The sequence below is a fragment of the Lampris incognitus genome, chromosome 17 (assembly GCF_029633865.1).
Source record: "Lampris incognitus isolate fLamInc1 chromosome 17, fLamInc1.hap2, whole genome shotgun sequence".
Taxonomy (NCBI): Eukaryota; Metazoa; Chordata; class Actinopteri; order Lampriformes; family Lampridae; genus Lampris; species Lampris incognitus.
In genome coordinates, this window is record NC_079227.1 from 27,788,556 (window position 1) to 27,801,756 (window position 13,201).

Consider the following 13,201-nt stretch of genomic DNA (forward strand, 5'->3'; position numbering starts at 1 on the left):
TCTGTGAATCACGCCGGTCCCAGCAGACCGGCCAGCCGGCGGTGCACTCAGTGGAGCAGAAGCAACAAGCAACAGGAGCTCTGCAGCTACCATGGATACACTTTCTGAGTCTTTTCGCTCACTCTCTCTCTCTCTCTCTCTCTCTCTGTCTGTCTGTCTGTCTGTCTGTCTGTCTGTCTGTCTGTCTTCTTTGTGTTTCTCTGTTTTGCTCTCTCTGTATAGAACTATGTAGAGAGACGCATGTGTGTGCACGTGAACTGCTCACCTTAACCACTGATGTTTTGTTAAGACTGCTGCTTGTGTGGTCTTGCCTTTAATGTGTTCATCATGGTTGAGATGAGAGTTAATTGGCTCTAATATACTGGAAGTGTGTCTGATGTCTCAACCGCATCACTGTCTCTGTTCTTTCAGGATGTCCATCGAGTCACCACAGGCGAGGGCATCAAGCGTGTTGACAAGGAGGACGGGGCAGCCAGCGAAGTGGGGTGGATGACCTCAGTCAAAGACTGGGCCGGGGTCATGATATCTGCTCAGACGCTGACGGGCAGAGTCCTGGTGAGTTCCTGCTCTGTCATTGTTACTTCCGGTTATCGTTTGATTGACAGGGGCAGGCCAATGTGGCAGACATCTGGATGTCTGTCAGTCAGGCCAAGAACGATATGAAATGTGACAGCCAATCACGATTTGCCTCCAAACTTTTTTCATGACAGTTGCACACTCTAGTTGAACCCTCCTTTAACTATATCTCACCATGGCGACGGCAGCGGCGACGTTGGTGGTGGTGGGGAAATATATGCCCTTGTAAGATGGGCCAGAAATCTGAGGCAGAGCTGACATCTTGCAACTGACAAGTTCAGTCTACAGAATATGATGTACAGAATGTTGCTGTATGCTCACAACTGGTTGAGCTGATTGTCTCGCGGATTTGTGTTTGCTCCCTGACATATGATAGGGCCATCTTGAAGCATGTAGCGCGGTAGTCCATCTTCCGGAAAGGGACAGCAGGGCCATCAAAACAAAGCCAGGCCGACAACAAATTGGAGAAGATTTGAAGAGTGTATTAAGGTCATACTTCCCATAATGCCCTTAGCAGAGAGAGAGAGAGAGAGAGAGAGAGATTATCAACCACATTTTGGTCAGTGGAAACGGGGAAACGGACGGTTGCCATGGTTCCCTGTCTGTTGGAGGATGCTGTCATGGGGAGCACACATGCTGTTTTTATCACACGTTGTCATCACTATATCGTGCAGCGGGATTAAGTCGAGGCCTGAGATTAGAGGATCCTGATTGTGTTGTAACCTGTCCTGCTCAGAGTTGTGGGCTGCCAGTGGGGTGAGCGGGGGTTCAAGGACAATCTTTTGGAAGGAGCTGGCGCACAGCCATGTTGGCCTGAAAGGTTGGCAGAGTTGGGTTGATGCTTTTATGCTCTTCATTTTTTTAAATTTTTATTTAAGGCTTGATGGTTTGGCTATAAGTGCTTAGCAAAGCTAGTTTAGAGGCAAGGAGTAATGAAATGAAATGGTGGGAGTGGGTATGCCATGCCAGGTCTTGCCGCAGTGCTCAGGGCATTATCCCCGTCCTACTCTCACCCTCTCCCAAATGTGGCTGGCTGAGGGAGGATTATTAATGACGAGCGTCTGGCAGTCTCTCATTGTCTCGGGTTCAATAGGATTTATATCGTCACTGAGTAACTCCTCTTCTCTTGTTGTTGCTGTATTCATTAATAAGTGACACAAGTGAGCAAAAGTAGCAAAACAACATAATTCATGGTTGTATGAACACTTCACAGGGGTTGTCATTGGGGTATTTGCTGGTGAAATTTACACGGAATGAAAGGCAACGCCAACGTCACCGAGAGTACTGACAGTGCTAATTTTTTTTGTAGTGGTAGTTGGGCAGTTGCGTTGTAAACAACTGAGGATTTTCCACACGAGGATTTCACCATATTTATTTCTGCCCCCGTAAGACAAAAACACTTGAAGAGAGAACTTCAGTTATCCTGAGTGTGGCACCAACGTCTCTGGTCTTAACATGCAGATGATGATGTTTATGACCGCGCAAAGTAAGGTTTCGTTTGTTTGTTGTAGTTGCAAGTCGATTATACAGACCCAGAAAATGATATAGAAAACATCCATTTGGGGGCGTCTGGGTGGCGTGGCAGTCTATTCCTTTGCCTACCAACAGGGGAATCACCGGTTCGAATCCCCGTGTTACCTCCGGCTTGGTTGGTCGTCCCTACAGACACATTTGGTTGTGTCTGCGAATGGGAAGCCGGATGTGGGTATGTCTGCTGGTCGCTGCACTAGCGCCTCCTCTGGTTGGTCAGGGCGCCTGTTTGGGGGGGGGGGACTGAGGGGAATAGCGTGATCCTCCAACGTGCTGCGTCCCCCTGGCGAAACTCCTCACCGTCAGGTGAAAAGAAGCGGCTGGCGACTCCACATGTATCAGAGGAGGCATGTGGTAGTCTGCAGCCCTTCCCGGATTGGTGGGGGGGGGGGCAGAGATTGGAGTGGGGGAATTGGCCAAGTACAATTTGGAGAAAAGGCGGGGGGGTCGGTTGTGCTCCATTTATATGTCTTCCCCCCTCATATGAATCTACCTGTGACCTCATCGTATATGGTTGATAGTCATCCATTGCAGAGTCCACAGCTACTGAAGGCCACAGGATCAGGCTGGCTGCTGCTCTCTGTTTCCTTGTCCTGAACTTTAAGCAACTACGGAATCACATGCTGCCTCTGGCCATTTGGTCGACACTGTTACTAACCTGATGTGGGTCTCATCCCACCTTAAACTCCATCCTGTGCTTCCTTTTTATCGAACACACACCTCAATTATCAAACTGCCACTTTATGGGCCCCTTTTTAAGCTTTGGCACATATGTATGTATGTATGTGTGTGTGTGTATATGTATGTATGTATGTATGTGTGTGTATGTATGTATCTGTGTGCATATAATGGTTCTGCTGATGAGTCTCAACGATGGCTCGGCATACAAACTGTTTAGCAAAGCCCTCCTCTGTAACCATGGCAACAAAAGCTTGCCCAAGAGCAGCAGATATGTGTATTCTCTGTCATTTTGTTTAGGGGGGGTACATTGAAACCTTTTTCTAGGGCATCTGAGAGGGTTTTTAATAGGTGAGTATAAGAGAAGAGTGTATCTTAAATAAAGGTGTATGCGTTCATGTCAGTGTGTGAGATGTGTGTGTGTGTGTGTGTGTGTGTGTGTTTGTATGTGCACTGCTCCACATGTACTTGCCCCACATTGTTTGCTGTCTTTCTCTCTGTAATATGGCTTTGTTTGCAAGGAGCCCATTTTTAATAATATTCTCTAACTGTTTAATACTCAGTGATATAATACTATTTTTTCTCTACATACAAATCTCAATCATCGAGGACCAGTGCATTGTGTAGGATTTTGCTAGAGAAAGTGCACAATAGGAAAACCTTTATTTTCCTTGAGACAATATTGCATCTGGGGCAATTTCAACCTTTATTATGACAGAACATTGGTGGCAGTCAGGAAATCTAGGGTTGAAGAGCGAGAAGGAAAGACGTGCATGCATAAGAGGCCTGAAGCTGGAGTGGAGACGGGGTGTTAAATCAAGCGTGAGCTAGTGGGGTTTGCACTCATCTGGATCCCCACAGGAACTCCTTCCTGCACAATGAAAGTAAAATTCCAGAGAAAAAACCCGTCTGTGTGTCCTATGACACGTACTGCTCAGGTGAATCCAAATGAAAGCTGTGTCCCTTTGCTACTCTCAGCTGTCAGACCCACTTAATTCGTCCAGAGGAGATGTCACTGTAAGGCAGGAGAAACGTGAAATAAAGGTTTGCATGCTGTAAGACAGTCAAAGCAGGAACTGAACAAAAGCAGGTGTGCTTGAAATGTAGGCGAGGGTTTTTGCAGAGTCCTCTGCACACTCAGTGGAGGGACCGAGGCAATGCACGGGGTAAAACCCAAGGTATCATAACAACAGTGGCTTCTCGGCAGACTTCGGTAAATACAACATAAAAAAAGTTTCCTTATCATTCCCTCAAGTAAATACCATTTAAATTCCCAAAACCGAGCTACTAGAGCATGGTGTTAAAGATATGTGCCTTATTTTATACAGGACAGAAAAGACATGAAGGGCAACAAAGGGCTAACGTTTTTTTTTTCCTTTGGGGACCCCCCCCCCTTTGTTCTCCCCAATTGAATCCGGCCAATTACCCTATTTTCCGAGCTGTCCCGGTCACTGCTCCACCCCCTCTGCTGATCCGGTGAGGGCTGCAGACTACCACATGCCTCCTCCGATACATGTGGAGTCACCAGCTGCTTCTTTTCACCTGACAGTGAGGAGTTTCACCAAGGGGACGTAGCGCGTGGGAGGATCACACTATTCCCCCCAGTTCCTCCTCCCCCCGAACAGGACTCCCAACCAACCAAAGGAGGCGCTAGTGCAGCGACCAGGACACATACCCACATCCGGCTTCCCACCCGCAGACACGGTCAATTGTGTCTGTAGGGATGCCCAACCGAGCCGGGGGTAACACGGGGATTTGAACTGGCGATCCCTGTGTTGGTAGGCAACGGAATAGACCACTACCCAGATGCTCTATATTTTCATTCTTGATACCTCTTGATACCTCTGCACTTAACGTAGTTGTCTTTATAACATTGTGTTCCAGAAATTCACAATTTTTTTTGTGTGTTTATGACACTCTTTTTTTTCTCTTCCTGACAATTGCAATATTTTTCAATCACATCATCCATACACAAAAACAATATTTAACCAATGGGAGCGAGATGAGAGAAGAAGAGTGGTCTTCTACCCCCAAAATGAAACTACAGCCAACAGCATATCGATGTCCACATTCTTGTAAAATTGCCCGGCCGCCATTGGCTGTTAGTCAAATCAAACTGCCCCTCGCAAAATCCCGCCAGACCGTTGTGTTTCATTTGGATGTAAGTGAAATTGGGGAAGTTTGCAGAGCTCCAGGTGCCGTTCACCTTGCAAGAGCCTTAGTGTTTACCCATTAGATCAAAGTTAGATTTTGACTAAATTTGTCAAGTACCCAGTCTTGTCGGCTAGTCTTCCAGTGTTGGTATTCATACAGGACAGTGTTTGTCTCCTTTAGACATCAGATGGTGAGTTATTAACATGTACGCGCAGCCCCAGTGCAGGTCCAGCGGCACTTTGGTCATTTTCTGGTCTTGAAGCGGATCAAACCTTGCATTTCAGGGCGGTTTAAGTACCAGGGAGGATGTGTCCCCTATGACCCTCTACTTTGTGAAAGCTTATCTGTTCCAGATGAGCACTTGTCTACCCATGTTGGCTCAAATCAAATGGAAAGACCTCGTATTTATGTCCTGATAACTGCAGCTGGCTCTGCTGTATGTTTAAGACAGGGTTTCCCACAGTTTGAGGGAACAGAAGGATCCCATCTGTCACTTTGTTCATTGTTCGACTTGTTTTCCCTTCCCTCTACTTAATGTAAAGAGCCGGTGCTGAGGGCGTGAGCACAAGGTCCGTCCACGCACCCGCCTATTCATCAAAGATGTCATCGCATTACTGTTAGCTTGCGGCAAATCAAACAAACTCGCTAAGCAGGTGGCTGCTGTACCCTCTACCAGACTCCACGGTTCTCCCAGAGCAGCATGCATCTACTTCCTGTTTAATCAATGTTCCCTTTAGGATGCAGTCATGCAGATATCATTAAAGTTGAATATTTGATTTTGCAGAAGGGTTCTGCAGCTCTGGGTTTATGCATGTTTTTTTTTGTGGGAAAATGTGGTTTCTCTCAAATGTTGGGCCCTTGCTGAGTGACATTTAGCCCACCTGGGCTTGGCTGCGGAGGTCCACAGGGGGTGCCAGGACGTCACATATCTATTATGCTGGTCAGTGAAAGATGTTCTATTAATGGAAGCATTACTACCCACTGGCACTAGTCTGCCTGGCACATCATCTGCGGTACCTGCCCTCTGTCTCCAATCCCAGACGTAGACGGGAGTATAGATGTCGTTTGTTTTAAATGATTCACATTGTCCAGCATTGTCTGCCATATTCTACCTGTAAGAAGTAATGATAGAACTTGGAGCTTATCATGATGGAGGGAGACGTTGTCGGCGGACAAAGCACGCTCCGGACTCGAAGGCGTATGAAATTACCAGGGGTCAATATGTGGAAGTCATATTGGATGACAGGAACAATAGAGTCGTCTTTTGGAGTGACTGTTGTTCTTTAAGCTTCTGTGTCACACAGGAACTGCTACAGGAAGTGTGGGAGGAAAATATAGGCAGACCAGAAGGGCATTTTCATCAGGCAGACAAAACTCTCCCTCACCTCCCACCCCCCACCCCCCCTTCCTCCTTTGAGAGCCTTATTGAGCAGCGGCATTAGCAGCACGACAAGAAAAAGCTCTTTGTGTGATGAAAGAGGGCGAGAGAAAGAGATGTGCAGTTCAGAAGTAATACGAGCACTCCACTTTTACGCAACTGCGTATGGAGCCGAGGTCTAATTCGTCATTACATATTTTCTGTGGTATTCGGCTCGGTATAAAGGGTTTTCTATTCAAACGGCATTCCTATGCCCTTTCCGGGCCACTGAGACATGCCCAGTGGATTTTTGGCTTGAGCTCAGTGCAACAGTGTTGGCATATGTAATGGATACTTAGCAAATGCCACCAACCTGCCTGTGGCCTTTTGGCAGAGACAAGGGAACTGAATGCCACCTGTGGCCTGTGGTACCAGTGCAATCAGGAGGGTGTGTATGACTTTCACCTCTATTCATGTCTCTTGCAACGGAGCAAGGAAAAAAAGAAAAGAAAACACCAGCGCCACCAGTCTCTCTTTGCTTGCCCATTAGGCTGTCTCTATTTTGGGGTGACAGCAGCTGCACAGCCTGTTCTGTTATGGCCGCATTGACGGAAACAATGCCATGTGGGACTTCAGTCACTTTTTTTAGGTTTTTTTTTTTCATCCCTAGTTATTAAGTTTATTGATGTACACTTGCGATACGTTAGTCCAAATATAGATTCATTTCATAGCAGTTCGCTCACTCGAAAGGAAACTCCGGTATTGCATTTGTTGTTCTCGTCTCACGGACACAGCGCTGAATAGCACCGCTTGGGGGTATTAGCAAGATTTATACCGCACAATTATAAGTATGCATCCTGCAGCATGTAGGCGTACACGCAGACAAATGTGAGCAATGTAATATTGTGACAAGTTCGTCAGAGGTCTCTCGGACCCATGGCCATCTTTACCTCTGGGGTCTACAGGTTGAAAGTCGTTTTGGTCCTTACCGTCTCTCGGCACACTGGGGCCAAATCCTTGCAGCGGCACATCATTGTAGTTCGGGAGGCGAGTGTATACCAGGTGTAATAATAATAATTACCATCCCTCTGGCAGCGAGGGAAGGGGGGCATATCTGACTTGGAACATATCTGTGGTTGGTGGCCATTTTTCAGCAGGACCTTATCCAGCAGGACCCTATCCATCACAAACAGCCAAGTGAATGTGATTAGGGCGGCACAGTGGCATTAAAGGTTTTACTGTGGCATTCTTCTCCAGCCAAAAAAAAAAAAGAAAAAGATCTGATGTGTTTGCGGTATTTCAGCGTATTATATAAACCATAAAAGAAATGGTTCTTCGTATCTCAGCCCCTGATTAGCTGAAATTCCCCCCTGTATTTTAACAGCCGGTCTTTTAAATCTCATCGCAGTCTTCAATCGCTAATGGGCAGGAGGCAGCCGCTCAGACATGGGAGAGGTGTAAATGAACTAACTCTCCATTTTGCGGCTGGCACTTTATTTTATTCTGGCACTTTACATCAAACAAGGCGAGGCTTTTTCTTGGCAAGTTGAATGTAATTAATTAACAAACCCACTCACGGAAAATTAATATTTAGAGGTTAATAGATGGCAGCACAGTAATTCAGTCACAAGATTGTACATACATTGGAGGTTAACTTTAAAGTCGTTCAGGTTCTCTGGTGGTTAATTGCAATCAGACCGTGGCCATCTTTATTGACTAGCTAATTGAACATATCCGTCAGTGGTTATTCTGACGGTATTCGCCAGTTTACCTCGTGTTCCTCAACCTTTATGTACTTTTACTCCCGACAGCTCATCGGTCCGTTACGCCCACATATTGCGTTTCTAGTGTTTTTTTGACCGCTTTGCCTTCACCCTTATACACAGTATACGGTCGCTCTGTCTGTGACCGGCTCCCAGGAAGCCGAGCACGATTTACACTTTAACGCATGATGGGAATTTCCATTTTCCTCTGTAAGTAGGAGGTCAGAGGTTCTCTCTCTCTCTCTGGGTAAGAGTCCCTCCTCTTTAAAGAGGTGCTTATAGGGGTGAGTCATTGCTTGTTAGCTACAATCATACTCCCTCCATGAGATCCCTGTGTGCACCAAAGGGGTTGAATTTGCCCTTTGCTCACGGTCGGCCAGTTCTTCACCTTGTCTTCTGGACTTGGACGTGAGCGAATTGCAGTATAATGTTTTTGATTTTTGCACTACATTTTGGGGGGGAAGACCGCATCTATCTGTGCCATCCTAAGCTCTTTACGTTTGACTGTGAAAGGGGTTGGAACCTGCCCAGCGTGGCTTAAACGATGGTTTTGCCAAAATGGGATTTGGGATTCTATACTGAAGGTTTTATTGAGAGCAGGGACGTAGACTTTTTTTTAAATATATATATATATATATATATATATATATATATATATATATATATATATATATATATATATATATATATATATATACATTTTTTTGACATTTTTTATCTTTATTATAGACAGTGTCAGTGAAGAGACAGACAGGAAATGAGAGAGAGAGAGAGAGAGAAGAGGCAGACAGGAAATGGGAGAGAGAGAGAGAGAGAGGTATGACATGCAGCAACGGTCGCCAGCTGGAATGGAACCGGCAACGGCTGCGACCATGTTGTATGCGCTGTAACCATTTGGCTGCAGAGGTGCCCCCTAGAGAAATTTTTTAATAACTGACCAAGGAAATATACAGTATGCTGCACCAGTTTAACTAGTTCTTCGTTTTCTCCTTTGGACCAAACAAGACCCCGATCAAATCAGAGTAGAATAAAACGTGTCGTTACTGTGAGAAATTTGGGTCACTTTTGTGTCAACCATGACACTTTACAAGAAAAAGTGGATGAACTGAAGACATCCCCCTTTAAAAGGTGAAATCTGTGATTCTTCCCCCTCAATAAATCATTGTTTTCTTCATCTGAACCGTGATGTCAGATTACATAATACTACCCGCCATGTTTTCTTTTTTTTTCCACCCTTTTCCTCCCCAATTGTACTTGAACAATTACCCCACTTTTCCCGGTCGCTGCTCCACCCCTCTGCCAATCCGGTGAGGGCTGCAGACTACCACATGCCTCCTCCGATACATGTGGAGTCACCAGCCGCTTCTTTTCACCTGACAGTGAGGAGTTTCACCAGGGGGACGTAGCACACGGGAGGATCACGCTATTCCCCCCAATTCCCCCTGTGACAGCATAGGACAAACACGAGGGCAGCAGCAAAAATGATGAAACATGATACCGATGTGGTGATGCTTCTGTAGTTTGATATTTTGATTAAGTCGGTCACACATTAGACTGCCTGCATTAGGTTTGGGATCCCCTGACCAAACCTATTTTTACAAGGATGGGAACTGTGTACTGGTGAGTCGACAGCACACGAGCGGCTGTGGCAGTTACTCCTTGTTTGTAGTCTCAGAAAATCAGTTGCAACAGGTCTTCTCCTCTCTGCCTCCTACATCGAACTGTTTAACAAGACCGTTCTACTATAATATTGATTGTCTGTCCGGCAGAGTCGCCATATCATCGTCATCACATTTCAAATGGATGCGATAACCAGAAAAGTGGCGGCTTGCAGCTTTAAGCTCCAAACCAGACGGTACGGTGTGGCTGTCGGGCCGTCGTACGAGATGACCTTTAATGTCCGAGGCTAGCGGCGTTGTTTTTTCAGTTGGGAGAATGTCGTCACCACTCACAGATCACATCACTCACAGTGTACCACAGCCTTAGTCAAATAAACAGAGGATCAGGTTTCTGGCCCTGGGGTAGTTACAGTACACCTTACACTACATGAAACACAACCGAGGTGTTGTTGGGGGTTTAGGGGAGGCTCTGGTGTCTTAAGTGATTTAACCTCCATTATTTCCCTTATTATCTCTGCAGGCTCTCTAACGGGTGCATTTGCACTATGCAGAGATGAACCTCATGCATTTTAATTCTGACACCGCGTTACTACTTCCTGTTGATTTCTGCTTTGTTCCAAGTTTTATTAAGCATTTAAATGGCTTTAAATGTGCAGGGGACTCTAGATCTCTGCATGTAGGGAGTATTTTTTTAACTTTTTATTTCTGAGTATTTTCATCACAGGAACAAGAAAAAAAAAACAGACAACAAACAGAAAAAAAAAGAAACGGAAAAAAGGGGAGGTCATGGGAAGATCAAGAAACCGCTAAAGTGGAATGTCTCATATATACAGTATACTTACAATAACTATGAGCTGTCCTTCTCATTGGCCAAATAAATGCACAATTTTCGCACCGTTTTTCTCCCGAGCCGAATAGAGTAAGTCATCTGTTCTGAAAGATGTAATTGTTTGACGATACTGATAACAAGTCCAATAGTAGGACTATTTCTCTGAAGCTAGTGTTTTGTAATGGCCTTTTTACTTGCCACCAACAAAATCTGCAAAAGATAGACATCAGTTGTCTTAGTCCATCAGGGATATGTCCCAAGAAAAAGAATGGGATGTAGTACTGATGCTAAAACTCGGGGTTTTTGAGATGATACTTCCTTCCAAAAAGTCTGAATGGAGGGACACGATCAAAAAAACATGAGCATGTTAACTATGATTTCGCCACATTCCCTCCAACAGCTCAGCTGAGTGCCAGTTTGTTTGGACTTCTGTTTAGGGGTGATTAAAAAAAAGCCAATCGGGTTTTCCCGGCAGAAGTCTCTCCAGGTCCGGGAATTGGTGGAGGACGATTGCGTTTTCCGGGCATCCAACCACATGTCCTCAGTTATTTCAGTGTCCAGCTCTTTTTCCCATCGTTGTTTCACATAGTCTGTGGAGTCCTTATTCAGTGATGTGATGCCGTAGTATAACTTACTTATAAGATGTTTGTTGCTTTCTGAGTTAGATGCATCAGTAAATACACGACTAACAGCTGGAATCTCTCTTGGATCAGAACCTTTTATCTTTTTAGAGAAGTAATCGCGGCGCTGTAAATACCATATAAAAGTCCTGCCTCCCCAACCGATATGTCTGACGTAGATTATCAAAACTGTCAAGCTCCCGGTTTTTAGCAATCTTGCATACGGAAGTGATACCAAAATAGACCCATTGTTTATATCTACCATCTAAAGATGCCGGTGCAATGTCAGAATCATATGCCGGCTATCTGAGCAGGTTAGCTTCTCTGTCGAGTTGGAAACGTTTAACCACTTCCTCCCCATATTTCCCATGAAAAAATCCCCCATTGACTCGCTGTCTGTAATATTTCCCTGTCTTTGCCAACACAGCCAAGCGATGGCTGTGTTGGTGTATCAGTTGAGGATAACTCCATAGTCTTCCATCTGGCCACATAAGATGGGTTACACCAGTATACAAGGGGTCTCAGCTGAGCTGATAAGCAGTAATCCCTTAAAGATGGGAGGGCCATGCCCCCCCCCCCGGTAGCTGGAGAGTAGAGAATCTCATCCTTGCCCCCCCCCCCCCAATTGAATCGTGAAATATATTCCATTCTCTAAACTGTTTCTGAGGGATTTCTACTGGAAGTGATATAGTAATCTGGGAAGAATGTTCATTTCGACTGATCTGATTCTGTTATCGAAGTCACGTGGGAGCGAGCCCCACCCACTGAGGTCCTCATATATTTTTGTGTTAATGCCATTTTAGTTGATATCAAATTACTTCGACAAATCTTTAGGTAAGTTTACTCCTAAGTACTTAATATGAGATGAGTTCCAATTGAAATTATACTTTGCAATGAATTCTCATGTGGGAGTGTAATTAAATGTCATAACCTGGGTTTTGTGTATGTTAAGGGCATACCCTGAATATACCCCATATGTCTCCAACATTGCCATTAGGACAGGCAGACATGAGCCTGGGTCCTTGATCGTGACCAGTACATCATCTGTGTACAGACTTACTTTATACTCTGCTCTGCCTATGGATAACCCCTTTAATTCTGTCTTCTGTCATATTGCTTGGGCTAAAGGTTCTATGAATAAATTAAAGAGACCGGGACTAGTCGGGCAACCCTGTCTACAGCTCCGTTGCAGGGTTATAGAGTTAGAAAGGCCACCATTAACCTTTATTCTAGCAGCAGGAGAAGAATATAGTGCCCGAATACAACCTATAAAATGTTCACTGAAGCCAAATTTGTTCGGTACTAAATACAGAAATTCCCACCCAACCGAATCAAAAGCTTTTTCCGCATCTTAACTGAGAACAAGAGAACTAATTCTTCCTTTAGTAATCTGCTCAATAATGTCTAAGGCTCTCCTTATGTTGTCATGAGTTTGTCTGTCTTTTATGAATCCCGTCTGGTCTTCATCTATTACACCTGTCATTATTGCAGAGCTGTTAATAAAAAGCGTTGTTCATGCATTATCACTATTTTTCTCACACCAAAATCCGCCTTCAGTTGTGTACTCGACCCAGGGCTGGGCAATATTGACAGAATTAAATATGACAATAGTATTTTTTTGGGGGGGCTCCCCCCCTCTTTTTTTCTCCCCAGTTGTACTTGGCCAATTACCCCCGCTCTTCCGAGCCATCCTGATCTCTGCTCCACCCCCTCTGCCGATCTGGGGAGGGCTGCAGACTACCACATGTCTCCTCTGATACATGTGGAGTCGCCAGCCGCTTCTTTTCACCTGACAGTGAGGAGTTTCACCAGGGGGACGTAGCGCGTGGGAGGATCACGCTATTCCCCCTGGTCCCCCCCCCCCCCCCAACAGGCACCCTCACTGACCAGAGGATGCGCTAGTGCAGCGACCAGGACACATACCCACATACGGCTTCCCACCCACAAAGACGGCCAATTGTGTCTGTAGGGACGCCCGACCAAGCCAGTGGTAACACGGGATTCGAACTGGAGATAATAATAATAATTCCGCGAGCCTAATTAGGATAAGCGGAAAATGGATGGATGGAGGGATA

At 45.4% G+C, this 13,201-nt stretch overlaps 1 protein-coding gene across 2 annotated transcripts in view; it reads left to right on the top strand.

Moving 5' to 3' along the window:
* LOC130127298 (calcium-activated potassium channel subunit alpha-1) overlaps positions 1-13,201 on the top strand; it is a 116,748-nt gene that overhangs the window by 11,990 nt on the left and 91,557 nt on the right. For both annotated transcript variants that reach the window (XM_056296897.1, XM_056296896.1), the window contains exon 2: positions 412-555. In XM_056296897.1, the coding sequence (XP_056152872.1) occupies positions 412-555 (144 nt within the window). The remainder of the gene's footprint in view (positions 1-411; positions 556-13,201) is intronic.